Source organism: Giraffa tippelskirchi, chromosome 9 (assembly GCF_054371585.1).
Source record: "Giraffa tippelskirchi isolate mGirTip1 chromosome 9, T2T-mGirTip1v1.2.pri, whole genome shotgun sequence".
Lineage (NCBI taxonomy): Eukaryota > Metazoa > Chordata > Mammalia > Artiodactyla > Giraffidae > Giraffa > Giraffa tippelskirchi.
In genome coordinates, this window is record NC_137283.1 from 35,989,658 (window position 1) to 36,009,862 (window position 20,205).

At 44.7% G+C, this 20,205-nt stretch overlaps 1 protein-coding gene across 2 annotated transcripts in view; it reads right to left on the bottom strand.

The window, feature by feature from the left end:
• Nucleotides 1–20,205, bottom strand: part of ATXN7 (ataxin 7) — a 139,499-nt gene that overhangs the window by 34,137 nt on the left and 85,157 nt on the right. For both annotated transcript variants that reach the window (XM_081524522.1, XM_081524523.1), the window contains 6 exons: nucleotides 12,522–12,771; nucleotides 10,200–10,459; nucleotides 9,650–9,732; nucleotides 4,673–4,938; nucleotides 3,017–3,215; nucleotides 2,591–2,712 (listed from right to left, as the gene is read on the bottom strand). In XM_081524522.1, coding sequence (XP_081380648.1) covers nucleotides 2,591–2,712; nucleotides 3,017–3,215; nucleotides 4,673–4,938; nucleotides 9,650–9,732; nucleotides 10,200–10,459; nucleotides 12,522–12,771 — 1,180 coding nt within the window. The remainder of the gene's footprint in view (nucleotides 1–2,590; nucleotides 2,713–3,016; nucleotides 3,216–4,672; nucleotides 4,939–9,649; nucleotides 9,733–10,199; nucleotides 10,460–12,521; nucleotides 12,772–20,205) is intronic.

A 20,205-nucleotide genomic window follows, 5' to 3' on the forward strand; every position in this document is an offset into this window, starting at 1 on the left:
CCTCAAGGCCAGGCTGCTGGAACCAAACCCGGGCAAAAGGAAAGGCTTCCATAGGGGCAGGAATGTGGACTCTCTGGATGACATTACTAGTTTCTCTTTAAAAAGCTCTTTCAAGTCGTTTCCTACCTTTTGCATAAAGAAGAGACACACACAAAAAAAAGAATAGGCAGTCATACTGACCTATGTTTGCATGAATAAACCCAAAGACATACAAGCAACTAATAAAACTATCTGTGAGAAGTGGGTGGAAAACAGGAGCATGCGGATCAGGGGAAGTAAAACTTTTTACTATGTGCCTCTTTGTATCCATTTTTCCTTTTTTAGCCAATCTTCAAAATTAAAAAAAAAAAGAAAACTCACATGAAAACCTGATAACCATCCCAGCCAGTCCTTAGTGCCATAGTGGTCCCCGATCAAAGCATACAGACAGTAGACAGAACACACAGCCTTCTGAGTCAGAGCAAGAGCTAGTCTACCCTCACTGCTGTCGAGACTCCACACGCTGTGGATGACTGAGTTACTGCCAGGCTCACACCCACTCCACATACCCTCAAGTTAACCACAGTAACTGAAGCATGAGGAGCTCAGGACAGTGCTGGTGGGGCTCCTCGTGAGAGGGAGGCCTTTCAGCTGTGCGAGGGGATGGGACCTGGAACGCATCAAGAGGTTCCTTGAGTGCCTCAAAGATGCCACCTCAAGAGGAGTTCTCCGCTGAGAAGTGCTGAACTGCTCCTGGCAAATCCCAGGGGCTGCCTGTGCCAGCCCCCCTCACTCCCATGTCGAGGACACTTATTTCCTCAAGTATCTGGCCTGGCACCTCTCTCCAAGCTCCTACCCGCCCCAGGCCCGTGTGCCAGCTCATCACTGAGCAGCCCGTCTGTCTCTGCTGAACTGATTTTTTAAAACCAAAGGTCATGGTAACGGAAAGAAAGTTTCCTCCTCAGATAAGGCAGGCAGACTGCAACACAGCAGAGAGACGAAACAGCAGTCAGCCGAGGACCCTGCTTCTTCAGATGTCACAATGCAGCTATCTCTCCACAGGAGCCACCAAGAACCAACTGAAAGTCTCTCACCCAAACCCTGGCCGTAAACCACTCATCAATGTAATGGGGATAGAAATCCCCAAGACCCTCCTAAATAAACCCTGATGAGCACGTTAAACCCACAGATCTGTAACCTCAGTGAGCTCTCCAGGTCCCACCATGTAAGAAACTGACATTTCATGCATCTTAAAGTTGTCTGATCTGAGGCTACCACCTCCCTCCCCCCAAAAATCCCAACAAACCACCGCCCAAGTCTGTCTCTGGGTCAGACCACTGTTACTTCATTAGAGTTCTTATCTAGTAAGAACTAGGAACAAACATGAAATAAAGCAGAGTAACGCTGCCGTGGGGCTGGTCTTCACTATGAACAAATGCAAACCCTACTAATGACCATAGAGACGGTCCTCTGGATCGTGGACTATCCAAGGTCTCTGACCACTTCCTCTGACTGTAATAGGAAACACAAGCGGAGAGGCAAATAGATGTACTTGCAGAGTCTACTCAGGGAGGCACTAAGGGCAAATGATGCCCGAAGGGAGGATTTGGGATGACTATGTACTACTGGACAGCCCCCTTTAACAAAGCTCAATGCTTCCCAAAGTAGGTTCTACCCAACACTAGTCTCCCCAGATGCTCCCCTAAAAGAGGTTCCCAGGTCACAAGAGCCTGACAGACAGTCCACATTATACATGATATCATCCTACGTTTTGAGAGTTACAATGGACAGCACTCATTAAAGGCTCTGAGAAGTCCTGCAATAACAAAAACTTTCCTTTCAAAAAGACTGGGTTAATAAACTTTTTGGGCCACGGAACTCCTCTTCAACTTAAAATCACATTGGGGAAACAGGAGCATGTGTAAGGCCACACAACATGACCATCGTACTGTCAACTGAAAGCCAGAGCAAACAGCTCCTTTACCTGAAACCCTTCTCCCCAGGGCTCTCCATCAGTATCATCCAACCTCTTGGATCTCCTCTTGTTCCAAGAGATTCCTTGCTTGTTCTCAAATAAGCCACGTTCTTTTCTGACTCGAGACCTTCATATGTACTGTTCTCCTTGCATGGAACCCATTTCTCCTTGCCTGTCCCACGACTACTCTTTCTCAACCATTCATCCCAGCTCAAGGGCCCCTTCACACAGGTTCTCTGTGAAGCCCTCTGGCCTGGAGCTGTGAAAACTGTATTTGCTATGGTGTCTGGCCTACAGTAATCTCAATAAGAGATACAGATTATGAGCATTTCTGTTATTCTCCCTTATGACAAGCTATGATGTCTGTTTTCTCTTGACTGGCTTTCACATTACTCCCCAACATAGAACCCGAGCTCCGTCCATCTGGGAGCCCCTTGGCCTAAAACCCCAGCATCAAGAACGAGACACATTTGCTGCAGGAGTGAATGGATGAATGATGAAGGCCCTTCCTCCAGGGCTGGTCAAAGCCCTTGTGTTCATCAGAGAGATGACCTTCCTTAAATCAGCCCCATAAGGAATGAAGAGGATACAGGCCTGAGGCCCCACTCGCCCCAGAGGTGGTGGACGGGCACTCACTTCCACAGCTGCGCATTCAGATGCTTCTCCACCATGAGGTTGAGGGCGCAGCGAAGCCGGTTCCACCTGGAGTCAAACACGTAATAGCCTCTTCCAATCTGCCGGCTCCCGAATGTGCAAAACTGCAAAGAGAGAAAGCACACGCTTGGGCTCGTGGACTCTGAGGGCGCGCAGCCCGGGAAGGAGCGGCCAAGACAGACAGCGCTGAGTGAGGACCACGGGCTGTGAAGCATGAACGTGACAATGCCTAGCCCTGAGCGTCATGGAAGAGCCTGGGAGCAGCAGCAGATGCGCCCGCCAGAGAGCATGCCACCTCGGGGCGACCCGCACAGATGAGGGCATGCCGCGGTCCCCGGCGCGCCCCCCTGCACTGCCCTGTCCCTGCTGCGTAGGGAGGGTTGGCATGGGGGCGGGTGTGGAACTTACAGATGCTGGCTGAGGATGATGACCTGAATAATGACAGTCCAGTTTTTCAACAGACTCTTCTTTGTCATCGCCTTCTCCCTCCTCACTGGATAACCGAGAAGCTGGCTCAGTGGCAGGCAGGGGAGGGTGTGGAGACTCATGGACTGGAGGAGGGTCAATGGGGGCACTCCCACCTTGCTGAGCAGGGCAGCCTGGAGGCCTTGGTGAGCAGAAAGTGCAGCACTGATCAGATCACACCACATGTCTGGGAATCAGCCGCCTCGACTCAGATACAACCATGTATCCAAAACCACCAGGGGAGCTCTGGGTGCCACCACTAGCCCTTGGGGACACAGACGCAGATCCAGGGCGCTGGAGCCAAGGGGTCTCTCTCCTGAACCACACGATGTCAAACAGAGCTCTTTGCCAGGTCTAATCAAAGTCACTTACAACCATTCTCCTTCCCACCTGGCCCTCCTCCTATTCTCCCCAAAAAAGGCGAGATGTATGTGGAACTTAAGAGAATTCTTTCTTTGATTCCTCTTCAAATTTTACTTGAAACTGGGTTAGTAAGGCGATCAATGAAATTACAGGTAAGATGCTCTAAAATAACGGACAGGAGGTGACAAAAGAAGGTGCGTTGCTGTGGCTAATCTGAACTATGTAACTCACGGACAGTAGTGTGCTTTGCCAGCACAGAAAGGCCTGATGTTTCTAGAGTTAAGCCTACTTTGTTTTAGATGGTAACACTTTAATGAAAAAGTGGCCAAAGAAAGGATTGCTAAGGATCGGGGCGGCCTGGCCCTGGCCACATTCTGGGGCACCTACTTGGAACACTCCTCCACTGTGCTGTTCAGAACCAAGGGGCTCACCTGGGGGCAGGCTCAGGCACACACTCAGGTTTCCACAGGGAGGCACTTCCACCCCCCCATGTGACCATTTCAAGAATCGGACATGTGAGGGGAAAAGGTTAATTAAGCAACAGCAGCCAGAGGGTCGGCACATTCCCAAGCAGAACGCCTCACTACTGACGGTCCAGACTCAAGACCCTCCTTATCTGTGCCTTTCTCCCTTCTCTCTGGATACAAAGTCCTTTACTTGAACTTGGTTCAATATACAAGCACACACAGGCATATACTCAGCCCACCATCACTGTGTCTGAGGGATGTGGCCACGTTCTGACCTGCTGCTCACTGCACAGCTCCAAAGCCTAACGTGCACTCCGGCTAGAGTCCCAGATGAATGAATGAAGATACATGTAAACGGATGCTATAAAAACTCAGGCTGAATGCCTATCCCTACCAAGAATCCCTACTGCTGTATTTTGCAAGAAGCAAGACAAACGAATGGGAAATTGGTGCCAAAGCCATGTGAGGTGTCCCCCTCGCTCTTGCAGGCAGGACCCAGGCTTCAGCCCTGCTCTGCGGGGTCAGGAGACACCCACGTGGAGCAGGTAACTCTAGCTTTACTCTGCTGCTTGTGTTTGGCCACGAAGAGCCCTGGTTGAAACTCACTGATGAACAATTTTTTTTTCCTCTTAAAATAAAACCCAATTAGAAAACATGCCCTCTTCTCGCAACGAGCCTGAAGCCTGTCCTCAACAGCACAACACAACAGGACTGTACAGGCTGCATGTCTGTTCTCTGAAGGAGGGGAGAGCTGCAGGACGCGGCTTACCTTGGAAGACTGGGGGTGTGAGGTTTAGGTTTACTAGCTATGAAAGGCTTTGATTCGGAGGGAATCACTCCGTGAGAGTTCTGATGTGGCTCCTGTGACGTTCTAGGAGGGGTGGGATGTGGGTCCCTGAGAGGCTGCGCTGGTTGCTGAGAGTCCGGATGGCGAATCGATTCCTTTTCCCTGGTTTTGTTTTTGTGCTCGGCTAACAACACGTCGAATCGTTTTCTTCTACCCTGGACAGCCCTCCGCTGGGTTAAGGAATGTGTCTACACACCAGAAACAACAACAAAACAAACAGAAATGGAGGAATGTCAGTAATAATTTTTTCTGTCATATATCAAAAAAACACCAATGTCAATAAAAAAAGCAATCTAGACTGTTAGCACAATCAAAGGCTGCTCAGCATTTGATAAGGGAAACATCTTAAAGAGTATGAATTTTATTTTTTTTAAAGCTAGAAGCAGATATTCCAGGCTCCAAATGTGTAAGAATATGGTGATGTCACTTCCACCAGAAGAAAGAAAAAAACAGCAAGCATGCCACCTGGTATGTAACTGAGGGGCAAACAGTCGATAGAAACAGGTGACAGGTCCTTAAGTTCTGTGTCACTGGAGCAATTCATTGATCAGGACTGTCACCAACTGCGTTAGAAAGTCTCTCTTTGGGCCACTTAAGAGTTTGCAGTGTTAAAAGGGAAGAAACACTTCCCTTTTATGGGATGATAAATCCCATAAAACACATATCAGAAAGTCTTCTTTCAGTAACTGCCAGAGAGTAAAAATTAAATACAATTGCTTCTTTATTCCAGTGACAATGCCATAAGGAGAGAGGAAGCAGCTCAAGATATCCTAGAAACAGGGGCTGATGCGGCAGAGGGAGATTTGGGAAATAAAAGAGTGCGAATACAAGAGAAGACAGACTGTGAACAGGAAAAGATGCACAGCAGCGTGAAACCCCGTGAACATGCACTCACTATGGAAATCAAGAAAATGGGACAGACAGCATTTTTGGAATTGGAGACAATGTGTAATCTCAGAATCAAAATTGGTCACATCCTTTAGAAATTTGGTATTACTCTTGAGAAGAAGAAATGTCAAGTAAACCTGACTACTCCTTACTGTCAGGACCTCTGTCTGTATTTAAAAAAAAAAAAAAAAAAAGCAAGGTGCCACTAACCACAGCAGCCCAAGTAACACCTCCCCAATATGAGTGAGTTCAAGTCCTTCCCTCACTGATGTCACAGCAGTACTACAAATGATAGTTCTTGTGTGCTCATTATCCACACGTTATACAAATGCACTGCTCTACAGGCTTACATGTCTGCTACAGTGTAAAGGATTTAAGGAGAGTTAGACTTCTTATGCTGTTTTGCAATTCAGTAACATAACCTAGTCCTTATCAGTCACACTGCAACTATGTCTGCTCAAATGTAACCTGGCACAGATAGTTAGAAACATGAGTAGGGCTTTAAAAAAATTTTTTTTACTTGTTTTTCTTTAATATGTAGTATATCCAAAAGTAACCCAAATGAAGCCAAGAACCTCTGTCTTGATCTGTGCTGTACAAACACCCAGGACAGCACCTGGCACACCATCAATGCCTCAAACAAAAAGCAGATACAAATAATGGCCCTCCAATACGTGCTGAAAGAACAAATGAATGTACAGTGTCACTGGTCCACCTGCCCGTCTCTCCAGATAGATGATGGAGAAGCCAATCCTCATCTCTGAGTGTCCCCGGGTGCCCAGTATGGCAAGACTGAGTGAAGAAAGTAGGCAGGGATGAGGGATATTTCCCAAGCTTCGTTTGAAGAGTAAATAGCATTTCCACTGGGCTCTGAAGAACCGTCTGATTACAACAGTTCTGATGCTGCCCATCAGAGCTCGTGGGAACTGTCTGAAGCCCACAGATAAAGACCCACTGGAAGGCGGCCCGGGGCCCGCTGCCCTAACACCTGCGCTCCCTGCCCCCCACTCCTGCGGCACCAGGTGCTGCTCCCTCCGTCTCCTGCCCACCTCCAGGCTGCCCTTTGGACCCTGAGCTGTTCGCTCTGCCCTCCTCCCACAGCCTTCACACTGACTGTCTCCGCTGTCTATTCCACCCCTTTCTGCCCAGACAAACCCCAAGAAGTTCAGCCTAGTAGTCCTAAGGTGAAGGAGCCTCCCCGACTCAGTTCCCCTAGTGAAGACTGTGACTGCCCTGGCCTTTCTTTTTTATTATCCATCAGAGGTAACTTTTACCATTAAGGGTAGGAGCCAGGCCTTGATTTTGTTCAAGCCTGTATCCTCTGAGGCCCAGAGGGAGGTCTGTGCCCACATGTGTGTGCAGAATATGTTTCTACATGGAAAGGAGCCCAAGTCTACCTGTATGGAAGTGCAAGGACACAGAACAGAACACTGGACAGATTAGGAAGTGAGGAGGGGATAGTGAGGGTGGCAGGCAGACGACAGAATGACAGGAGTGGACAGCGGCAGATGCCCTGACAGCCAAGAGACCAGACAATGTCCTCAGTCTAACAGAGACCTGGACAGCAGCATGGGGGACACTGAACTGGGGCACTCAAGTGTGTTTAGCCCCACAGCTTAAGAGAGGAAGGGAAACACAGAAGCACTGACAGACCACAAAAGCAAAGTATGGGTGTCTGTGCAAGGACAGGCCAGTCGCCATGCTGTATCTTCTGCCAGTTCTATGCTGAACTCACGCCCCACCTGGGTGAAGATATATACTAATGCAAAGATAGGCTTAGCACCCTGCTAGATGGTCAAGACCCCTTAACAGAACACATGAAGGGCAAGCACAACTTGGAAAGATGGGAGAAAAAGGCAGGATCCACATAAAGCCACTGAAGGTTCAGGAAGAATACTGGTCAAATTCCTTGCAGAAATGGAGTTGATAAAGCTTTTGGTTCATCAGCATGCCTCATAGATAATTAAAGAAGAGCATCCTGGGTAAAGTAAGCATCCTTCACTAACCATAGTTATCATAACACAGAAATCTATGTGGCTGAGAGTCAGGTAGGCAAGGAGAGAGCGAAGAGAGGTTGGCAAGTGTGATACAGTGTGGAGCAGGGCTGAGGCACTCGCTCACGTTGAATGGGACACAAGTGTAACAGAGCTCAAATGGCTACCGTCAACAACACACCACTCAAAGGGTTCAATTAATATTATAGAAAGCAAAGCAATTTGTCCTGAGGAATTTTTAACTGGGAGATTCAAAGGTGAATTTGAAGTGGAATGACCTCTGTGATAAAATGCAAAATTCAGAACATGCATGTGTGAGTATGTTTTCCTCTGAGAAAAGGACCCATAATTCTTTAAAAATTAGATATTTAAAGGTGCTCTTGACCAACCAATTTCCTCAAAATATTCAGGACCTTGTTGTAAGACAAAACCCACACACTAAAATTAAATATTAATAAGAACTATCTAAAAATAGCATTTCTCATTTCTGAAGATCTTAATATTTTTCCACTATTTAGTGGATGAAGTGGAACCTGAATGTCTTTATTCAAACATAATCCTTGGTAAAATTTACTATAATACATTAAACACTTTTTAATTTGTAGTGAACACCACTAACTTTTATAATTTTTAACCTTCTCCAAACAATGGCTTTAAAATTACTTCAAGGCAATGATTCTGAATACTTTTTGAACCCGTCTGCAGGGTAGCTGGGGACATAAGCATATTAGTTCAGTTCAGCTCAGTCGCTCAGTCGTGTCCGACTCCTTGCGACCCCATGAATTGCAGCACACCAGGCCTCTCTGTCCATCACCAACTCCCGGAGTCTACCCAAACCCATGTCCATCGAGTCAGTAATGCCATCCAACCATCTCATCCTCTGTCGTCCCCTTCTCCTCCTGCCCCCAATCCTACCCATATATGCTCATTTATATAGAGGGTCTACTGAAGCCACCCCCACATCCATACTAATTTTATAGTAAATACACCACCTTCTCATGAGCACACTGGCTGAGTTTTCTAAGGAAAACTCAGGGAAGAAAGCGGGAATCTTTACATTTTCATAGTGTGTGTGATTGATGCTTTTGAAGGGTGGTGTTGGAGAAGACTCTTGAGAGTCCCTTGGACTGCAAGGAGATCCAACCAGTCCATCCTAAAGGAAATCAGTCCTGAATATTCATTGGAAGGACTGATGCTGAAGCTGAAACCCCAATACTTTGACCACCTGATGCAAAGAACTAACTCAATGGAAAAGACTCTGATGCTGGCAAAAACTGAAGGCAAGAGGAGAAAGGGATAACAGAGGATGAGATGGTTGGATGGCACCACTGACTCAATGGACATGAGTTTGAGCAAGCTCCAGGAGGGATATGGTGATGGACAGGGAAGCCTGGTGTGCTGCAGTCCATGGGGTCACAAAGAGTTGGACACAAATGAGCAACTGGACAAACTGATATATATGTATACACACACAGACATACATACGTGTGTGTATGTGTGTGTGTGTACAGATGTAGGATTATGTGTGACCTAGGTTTTTTAAAACTAAAAAAATAACACTATCTCAAAGTCACAGATTTTTTAAATAGCTGTAAAATTAAGATCCAGAGATTACACAAACATTTTAAGAATCATACAAACATTTTAAGAATCTACCCATATATGCAAAGGAAATTTCTGGATGTATCCTACATCAGTACACTTTAAAACACAGTGAAGGGGAGCCTCTCAAATTAAAGGCATTGAAGATAACAGACTAATTAGGAAAAATCACTGTCCTCCTGGAAACAAGTGTTCACTGGGGGCAGTTTAGAACATCAGTTTATAACAACAGGTCCCAAGTTTTCTGAGTTTGAGGTGTTCTCCATCAAAACAGAGTCAACACCTCCCTTAAAAATCCAGGAAAGTCATCAAAACAGAGGCCCTGTGGGTGAGAGAGACCTGGGGAGCAGCGCTGTGCAGCCCCGGTCCTCTCGCTTCCCGGAGCACTGGGCTCTCCCCAGGGCCCCTTCCCTACCTTGCATGTCAAAGACCGGGTGCAGGGCTTCTTGGTGTCGAGATCGATGACCCCACAGTGGATGTCAGGATCAAACTCTCTTTCTGTCAAAAGCACACAGACATTACAATGGGTTCAAACACTCCTTCATTTATTCTGAAAATAGAAATCTGAGATACTCTTATTTCAGGCAAATTATAACTTGAAGCAAATCTACCACATTTTCAATAAATGTAAGAAATAAAATGTTTGAGCACTGACAAAAAAGTCACGACATCACTGAGGGTGGGCACGCTAGTCACCAGACGAAGGAGATTGACTATGTGAGGCAGCATTCCTCACTACTCCATTCAAGAACACGCCACTACAAAGTTACTTTTATGTCACCTACACACACACATGCACTTTAAAACCAAGGAGGAGGAGGTCAAGGACACAACTTAGGGAACTTCATATGAAAGCTGAAGTTTGCTAGTTTTAAAAGGAGGACTTCTAGTAATAGTTGATTTGCTCCCCCAGAAGTGCCCAGTTAATACAAAAAGAAATACTGAGAGAAAAAATATGAAGTTACCTGATAATCTCTTATTTAAAAACTTCCTGTTATTGGAGTAATCCTCTGACTTCTTTTCCAGAATAGGCGGTGCAGGAAGCCCTTTGCCATTCAGAATGTGTCCAGGTGAAGGCAAGGTTGGCTTTGGTATTGAGGGGCAGTTAAGGCCAGGCTTGACTGAGGAGCTCACAGGAGCAGGACAGGTGGGCCCCACCGCGGATTTCAGTAGTGTGCCATCCATCTTCGGATGAATCTTTTCCACTTTGATAGAGGGCGTCATGCTGTCGTAGGGGAAGTGAGAACACCAGCTCCTGAGTGCCCTGCACCCCAGGAGACTGGTAAACCAGAGGAATGAGGCAGAACCTAGGTCTACCTATGTGCTGTGCAGAGCTAGGCTCCCAAAGACACCTTGGGAAAATCTGTTAGGACTATGCAGAAAACTCAGCGAACCTTTATCCATAAGCCTTTCTGGAGAGGCAGAGAGCTCCAGAGGAACCATCACATTTACCTGGCCTTTCATCATTCCAGAACAATCTTACACATGAGCCTGTTACCCAATACAACTCCTGCAAGCAGCAGAATATGAAAAGGTCTCAAAGGACCAGAGATTACTGCAGGATCCCATAAGGATATCCTTTGAGAACTGTCATTTTTAAGAAATGATCCATCAAAATGAAGTAAAATGAGTGAGTAGAGGAGAGAGCAACTGAAATTAGAGGACATTTCCAAGAAAGGTCACTATGGACTTAGAAAAACTGAAAAGTGCCTAACAGTTTATCTCCAAGAAGAGCCTCTCTGCCCCTGTCAACGAGGAAGATTCAGGTTTAATTAGGACATGACGTGTCACTGAAGCGGTAATTCTCCAGACCCTGAAGAAGGCTTCCCTGACAGGAGCCTGGAATCTAAGTGCCTGGCACCCAGCTCGTGAGCACTGAATACCTGGATCACTAACCAAGAACTGATTTTTCTTGGCGTCTTACCGATACTGTCACTTGGGTGGCAAACACTGCTTTGAAGCTAACAGCTGGCCTGGTCCCCATCTAAAGCCCAGCTACAGATACAGAAAATTTGGACTGGTGAGGTTTTGTACATTTTGTCCAGCGCAGTCAGTGCTCTAACAGCTGTTAAGCTGGCGAGTGACTTACACGCTGCACTGGCATTTTCTTTGGCGCTCTGACAGCTCCAGGAACGAAAGCCAAGCCCGCTGTACTTGCGCTTCTGACAGATGAGTGGAGGCTGGGGGCTTAGCAACCGGGACAAACAGCACCAAACAGCTGTACCTGGAGAAGCCCGACAGCGGCGGAGACACCACAAGATGCCACGGCCTCTCCAAGCTGGCAAGGTCTGTGCACAAGAGCAGGTGCTGCCCGCTGCCCAAAGATTAACCAGGTTATCAGACCTTGGGACTGAGACGTATGGCATACCCTGCACAGGGGAGGCGGGCCAGGGAAAAGCCACCCGCCACCAAGGCTGAGGGATGCCATGAGCCGGCAGGATGTGTTTCCATGAGAGGGCACGGCTGCTCTTCATGTGACCACACAGAGCCTGCCAGCCTATGGATCCACCGCGGAAACTCGCCAAGGCCTGTGCTCGTGGTGGGAACCTCTTTCAGCCTCCCCTCATCAGTGCTCTGATGTGAACCCAAGTCAGGGGGTGGGAGGAAGCACTGCTTCCCTATTTGCATTGCAAGCCTCAGAAAACCCTAGAACAGCTTCTGGGGATCTCTCTGGTTTTTTATCCTCACTGTTATCATCAATGGCAGCAGCACCAGTACCCCTTCCTGCACAGTCTCTTGTGGGGCTGACACTAGCCAGGTCCTTGGCTCTTAACACATGAATCCTACCATCCCAGCGACCCTGCACAGGGGCTATGGTCTTTAAACTCTGAATAAAACAGGGCCTTGGCTAAGGCCCCTCAGCTAGGAAGTGACAGGGGTGGGATATGACCCTCAGGCCTGTTCGACTTGAGAGTCCCATGGCTAAATCTTTTCACGCTTCCCTCTCATTGTGCACATAAAGGAGATAACCACAATATCTATTTCATAGGATTGTTGTGATAAGAAAATGACAATACACACAACTAAATCTCAACAGCTGGCACACAAGAAAGGATCAATAGATAAGTATCATTAACCTGACTATTATTATTATTAGTGCTGCTATCATGACTCTGCAAAGTTTCCCAAGCTGTAATAGGGAAACAAAAAGAAACAACAACGTATATCTGGATTTCCCCCAAAGTGGGCTTTCCTTTACATTATCCACAGACACTCTCACAGGCTACTTGTGTACACAGTTCCACTTCCGGCTGGTGAGCTTTAAGAACCTTCTGAGCCATACTCACATTCTACCATGGGGGACTCTATTTTGCTGAATGGGATGCATGGGCCTGTTCCCCCTGAGCTGCAGTTTCTCTTTGGGCGATTTCAACAACTTGGAACTTAACGAGGATGTGCTCAGAACACCTCCGCTGGAAGAACGGCTGCTTCCACTTCCACTGCCTCCTTTGCTTTTGGACAGAGAAGGGAAGAAGGAAAATACTGAAGTGGGAGGAACGGCCAAAGAAGGCTTGCTGGATGAGCTATGTCTTCTTTCTGAAAAGGAAAACAAAGTTGGGGGGGGGGGAGAAAACACTGTTTGAGGCAAGTCTTCAATAGAACCCTGGAGGAGTCCCCTGAAATCAACACATTTAGGTTCAAAAAATGTGTCACTAAGTGAAAATATATTAAACTCACCAGCTTTCAGAAATGGCTTATCTAGGCCCTACAGACTTATTCTGGATTCTAGGAACTGGTTCTTCTGCTTAAGAAAACATTTCACCGTAAAGAGGTTTATCATACATAGATAACCACTAGGAAATTAAATAGCCACTTTAAACCTGAGAATACTGGTTTTTGCATTTTAGAAATAAACCTCACTGACTCCAATTTGTAGTCAGAGAGGGGAAAATTATTCATTCATCTCCAGAGCTCTGTTCATTGACACCACACAGAATTTTGTCTTTCTTTCTAGTGAGGGACATCTCTAATTTTCAAAACAGCAAAGTGTTAAGAAACAAGTTGTACTTTCATTTTATTTTTTTGTCACTACCCACCAGCATATGACACCAAATAAGAATGTTTCTAGGGTTATCTTATCATTCCTTACGAATCTGTGCTGAAATTTACCAGTGAATCACTTCACTCCCCACCCCCAACCCCTCCCCCACTTTTAAAATAATCTTACTTGACTACAGATGGCACAGCTCTGGTTCACACCACTAAGATGCCAAAGGCGCAAGACAAAAATACCACAAATAGCTTCGCCTGTTTTATAAACCAGGAAGTAATTCATGGTTAAACAAGAACTACACAGGTTTAACTGAAAGTTAGTCTATCCACTAGAGAATCAGGTTTTCTCAGAGTAAGGCAATGCATACTAAATAAATGCGAGCTGAAGAATGTTACCATCAGAAACAAGTAAATTATTTAGTAACTTTATCTACTTAAGCACCTTATGCTGGTAGCTTAGTAATTACTTTCAGTTAAACTTGTACTTTAAAATGGCATGTTTGCTTAACTCTTAGGTTTAAAAATGTATGTGACTCAACATTTATTTATCACAACATGGAAGTTGTATGAATATTTTAAAAATTCAGTATATTAGAATCAATTTGACTACAGTTCAGTTCAGTCACTCAGTAGTGTCCAACTCTTTGCCACTCCATGGACTGCAGCACACCAGGCTTCCCTGTCCATCACCAACTCCCGGAGCTAGCTCAAACTTAAGTCCATTGAGTCAGTGATGCCACCAACCATCTCATCCTCTGTCGTCCCCTTCTCCTCCTGCCTTCAATCTTTCCCAGCATTAGGTTCTTTTCTAATGAGTCCGTTCTTAACATCAGGTGGCCAAAGTATTGGAGCTTCAGCGTCAGTGCCTCTAATGAATATTCAGGACTGATTTCCTTTAGGATTGACTGGTTTGATCTCCTTGCAATCCAAGAGACTCTCAAGAGTCTTCTCCAGCACCACAGTTCAAAAGCATCAATACTTTGGCATTCGGCCTCCTTTATGGTCCAAGGAAAAACCACAGCTTTGACTAAATGGACCTTTACCGGCAAAGTTATGTCTCTGTTTTTTAATATGCTGTCTAGGTTAGTCATAGCTTTTCTTCCAAGGTACTAGCATCTTTTAATTTCATGGCTGCAGTCACCATCTGCAGTGATTTTGGAGCCCAAGAAAATAAACTGTCACTGTTTCCATTGTTTCCCTATCACATAAATAGTTTATTTCCAAATGTCTTTTTTAACCAGTGAAGCTGTGCTGAGTTATTCCCAGAAGGACATCAGGTCACTGATGCTTTATGAGGTACTAAGAGCCTGCTCTACACCAGGACAAAATTATTACATTATCTATAAACAGAATTCAAATTCTCCAACTAGAACACACAGAGGCTACAACCAAGTTAGGAAGGCTCAACTGGTAGTCATTTATAAGTGCCTGCTGCTTTCTTCCCCAGATATGACAGTTGTGTGTAAGGAAGGGAAAGCCAAAATAAGCTAATTTGGCATCTGAGGCTTTCTATAAAATTAAAAAAAAAAAAAAAAATTAACTTTCCTTCTCTTCTGTGATCCCCAAATACTCTGAATATACTTTCAAGCATCAGCATTGTCAGCCAGCACTGTGAAAATCTGTTTCCATTCCCTGACTCCCTTGGATGACGGAGCTTATTGTCTCGGTCAGCTGCCCCTGAGAGCCTGGCACAGAGTAGGCCTTCAGTTAACATTGGCCTGATTGGCGCAGCTCTTCTTGTGAAGAGAGTGACTCTCACATGGTCCCAGACCAGTACTTCTCAACCTTGGCTACTCACTGACATAATGTAATAAGCTAAAACAAATACTGATGCTTCACTTCCACTCTCAGATTCTGATTCTGATTTTTCTGTGGCCTGGGCATTCAGATGCTTACAAGTTCTGTGTGATTCCACTGTGCAGCCAATGGTGAGAGATTGCCTAAGACCAGGCTAATGTCTCCAGGACCATTAACCACAACTGAGTAAGTCCACATCTGCCACATAAAATACTATTTTTCACTCAACATTTCTATTTAAATAATCAACTCCACTGTTTCTCTCTAATTCAATATTCACCAGTCTCTCGTGGGGATATCACTGGTATTTTGGACACAATAATTCTCAAACAGGACCTCAGAGTGGTTAGAATTCCTGTTTCCCAAGCCCCTCATCACCAGTAAGTGGTACCACTCCACCAAGGACAGCCTAAAACTACCCCCCAATCAAAACTGCCCCTCCCAATCTATTTTCAGATGGCCCAGCGTGAAATAAGGTATCACTCAGTAGAGAGATACTTTCCCAAAACAATAGCATGTGTAAAATAATAAGTTTTAAAAGTCTACAATATACATTACACTTCTGATATACATTAAATATTACAATATTCATCCATATACTGCCACAAAAATCATCCTGTGTCCCCCCAGTGGAAGAGTACTAAAGGAATACCACCATATCTGTAACACAAAGAGGGGGAAAAACTTCCAACCAGAACTTTGACTTCTAGGAAATACATTCCTTTTACAATTTGACACGTATCAGAATTCTCAAGTGTCTCTGAGTGAAAAGTGATGTATTTTCTCATATCAAGCGATGTAAATGAAATTATCAATCTAATTAATCTTCTATAATGATCACCCTGAAGACAGAAAGTATTTCTGAAGCCACTGATCTACTAGGGAAGAATTTCAGCATAAAGAATTTTTGCATTTGCTTTTGTGAGATTTCCTCTGTAAGAAGCACTAGGTGAACACTGAAAACTATACCTGGTTGAACTAAGCCACATGAAAATAAAAGCACACACTCTCAATCTGCTCACCTCCACCAAACATGCACCATCCACCCCAGTTCACCATGGACGTGAGGAGCCACGTCATCCACAGCTGGTGTGACAGCTTTCCCTCCATTTCAGATACCCTTCCTTCCACCATTTCAGATCAGCTCACAACCTGAAACTCTGTTGACCCCTACCTTCAGAAGCACATGCCAGGCTGTCTTCAAGGAAAACTCATATTACAATATTTATGTATTTTTCAAAGCATTTAATACACATGCAACTGTGCTACCATTCTTGTTAGGTTCCTATCTTTCTCAGTGTCACTGATTAAGTTTTGAGTGTTTGTGCCCATTATCCCATTTTTCTAATGAGTCTCTTGTGGGTTTTATTGCACAACTTTGCACAGTGCAGTAATTTTTTAGGAATGCGTGTTTTGTTGTAGAACTGACTGCAATTTCAGTTTGTTCTTTCGATTTTCTTTTTTTCTTTTTTGGCCATACCGCATGGCATGTGAGGTCTTAGTTCCCCAGCCAGGAATGAACCCGTGCCCCTGGCAGAGGGGCACAGAGTTCTAACTACTGGACCCCAAGGAAGTTCCTGCTCTTTCAGTTTTCTATTCTCATTATAGTCCACTCTCCCCTTTTCTTCAGTTAATCCTTTTTTTTTTCTTGTCTATTAACTCTTGATATGGGATTTTGCATTAGAAAAATCAAGATTCAAAGCTTTCTAACCCTAAAAGTCAGCTGATGTACCAATAGCTTATCAAAAAAGTTATATTTCCTACGGCAACAATAAAAGCTGTTTAAAAACTTAGAATGGCAATCTATCATGTGAATTTCTTTCATTCACTAAAACTTGAAACAGACTGTGTGTGTGTGTATATAAATGTGATTCTGGCTGAAAAGTGCCAGCTCAAACCCTCGTCACGCTGCTGAATTAAGCTGTTCCTTCACATCATGGTCTGCTAACTTATTCACTGGAAAGGGTGGCATCTGGCTTTCCCTTCACGAGAAAATAAAGATGAAAAAACCAAATTAACTTGTGTTGGACTCTCCCCAACCTTTCAAGCTGGGCCCTTAATTGTCTTAAGATTTTAAGAAGTGTTTTGTTTCTAGATCAAAAGGGAAATGGGCAACTTATGAGTAGGGTTAGGGACCTTATACTAAGTGGACAAACTGGTGGCCAGATGCTAAGCGTAACTGCAGTGTGGTTTGGTGAAGAGTCCAAGTTGATTTTCAAAGCACTCCTCTCTCCAGGGCCTAGCACTGGCCCAGAAAAAGCATACTCTCTCCCTAAGTGAGGAGGGCCCTGTGAAGGGCTCCAGCAAGCAGGAAAGACAGGCAGACAGACAGACACAGATACAGTGAAAAGACAGAGGATAGACAGAAAAACAGACATGGGTGGGTGAGGGTGCAGTGTCTATGTAGCAGTGGTGGGTCAGGGGTGATCACACAGACGAATAGATGTAGAGACAGAGGGAGCAAGAGAGAGAGCATGAGATGAGTGCATCGGCCTTTCTTTCTCTTGTGACTTGAACATGTGACACCACTGCAGGCCAGGGTAAGATTGGGATGGGTAGGGGATAGGACAACTTTAACTCTTCCAAAACAGAAAGTAACCAAGAATACTGAGCTTATAATTAATTGTGGATTCATGCTGAGGTTCAAAAAAAAAATGCATATGTAAGTGTTGACACTTAGGTACAAACCAAAAAGGAGTTCAAAGCAAATAATTAGATCTTTAAAAGCCATATATATTGCTCTGAAGAAAAAAAAACAAAAACAAACCTAAAAATAACTTATGATGTACAACTGTCAAAGTTAGGATACAAACCTAAACGGCAGTCAAAAAACACTGTAACTTCAAATCACTCATGCTTGAAAAAAAAATCTACAAAAATATCTGTCATTTGTTAAATGGTCATCCCTTGGCCTACAGGTCTATTTTTGAAAAACTTTTGCATGTTGTTTTTCTACAACAAATATGGTTTACTTGTTTATCAAACACATACTTTTAAAAAAGAGAGATCAGTTGGTTTTCTGGCCTCAATTCCACACATGCCAAAATAAAGCAAGGCCTATTATCACTCCCAAGCATGGTATCAATTTGTCTCACTCTTCACAAGCATCATGCAAGAGCAGGCACAGAGGTGAACAGCTCAGAAAACCCCATAAAACTATTTTTACTCAAGGCCCTTTTCTGGTATCTTATTAAACCTATTGCTTATCTTTTATGTGCTGAACAACTGATTAATGTAAGTCTCACATTCAACAATAGCAGCAACAGGAGTTACTACCGTTTATCGGGCAGAGACTGCACATAACAGGCACCATGCTACAAAATTTTACAGGGACTATGTCATTTAGCCCTAATCATCTTCCTACAGAGCAGACACTGCCATGATCCCCTCTTTCCAGATGAGAAAGCCAAGGCTTTAAAGGACTCAAGTTGGTTGCCCAACATCACCCAGCTAACCCAGAGGCAGGATCAGCATGCAAGCCCAGGAAGGCTGACTCCAGTGCCCAGGCTGGAGCCAGGACAATCCACCTGCCCTTAAGTGGCGTTATGAGCAGACCGTGATGCACAGTCCAAAAGGCAGGCGGAAGGGAAGGGTGATGGCGGGTCATATATCCTCTTTCCAAGTGCTCAGCAAGTGGAGGCAATTATTTGGGCTGCACAGAGGGCTGCACAGTCAGAACATACAACAATTGTAAGACAAAGCTTTGGTAAATTTGGGGTGGGGAGCCACAATCTGTTCAAGGGAAGATCAGATTGTTGTGGATTTAATCTCTATTTTGGAAGTTGCTAACCTAAAGGTTAGCTATGGTCTCCGTCAGTGTTGCATTCATTCCCCACCCCTCAGGGAATCATTTAAGATGGTTTTAAGAATGATTTTTTTTCTAGAAAGTGCTTGTCAGGCTGCCTTTCTGGCTTGGCTAAAAAGAATCACTTACAAAGTTCCCAGACGCTTATGCGCTACAAAGAACCCACGAGGAGGAGTAGCAAACACCTGTTTCACAGGGTGAGACTGGCCCCCCACTGACCAGCACCATTAGACATGCTTGCAGTCTCGCTCTGCTCCTGGTCGTCTTCCTGACAGAGTTTGTTGGACACAGTCTCGATTAATTGACCGGTTTGAATAGAATCCAAAGTAAAACTAAAACAAAAAAAGTCATCTTTTTTTTAGTAGATCACTTGAAACAGCAAGAACTTTGGAGTCAGAGACACGTGGGTTCAAATCCTTGCTCTGTCACTAACTAGCTGGGTGACACCCTGGGCAAAGACCTAACTCTACCTACTTTAGCAGACTCTTCATCTGTCAAGCCTACCTTGCAGGGCTGCAGGGATTAAGTAACAGAGTTGTAAAGCCCACTGTGGACCAGGGACTGGGAACTCCATAGCAAGGAGGACAGAGGCTCCCTGTTAAGTTCAGGTGGTGACAATTATAGACACCAAGCGGGAAAGGCCTGCTGATTATTCAAGCTGGCAGAAATCACCAAAGAACAAAGCAAACCCACTGCACCTTCTCCAGTGTGGTAGAAACTTAAGTTTATAGATTTAGTTTACATGTCAGTCTAGGAAGATATTAAGTTCATTTCAGTGGAGAGTTTGCAACTTTTACAATTCATTAAAAATGAATACATTCATACACCAACCAAAAAAGACATCCATTCAAGCTAAAATTACTTCATAATTAAAAAGTTGGCCCATTTTCCTAAGAGAATTGAATCACTTAGGAAGAACTGCAGGTGAAAAGAAAGAAAGTGATGATCAAGTTTATGGATCCAAAGGTGGCAATTTTATGTAGATTATCTAAGCAATGATTCCCCAAACCCCCAAATTTTTCTCTAAGTGAAACTCACAATTTTGGATGGGTTAGGTCAGGTGAGATTAAATAGAATGAATAGTCTGTTACAGAAAGACCTTGTTTTCCTTCTTTTCTTGGCCAAGCCATACAGCTTGCAGGATCTTAAGTTTCCCAACCAGGGACTGAACCCATGCCCCATGCAGTGGAGGTGTGGAGTCTTAATGATTGGACCATTAGGGACGTCCTAGAAAGGCCTTATGAGAACTACCAACCCACAGGTCAAGGAATATATGATTTCATGGTGTCTCTGACAGTCCCATTCCACTAATACTCTATAACTACTCCCACTGAAAGCAAGGATTTTTAATAATCAAGCTTTCATGTGGCTATAAA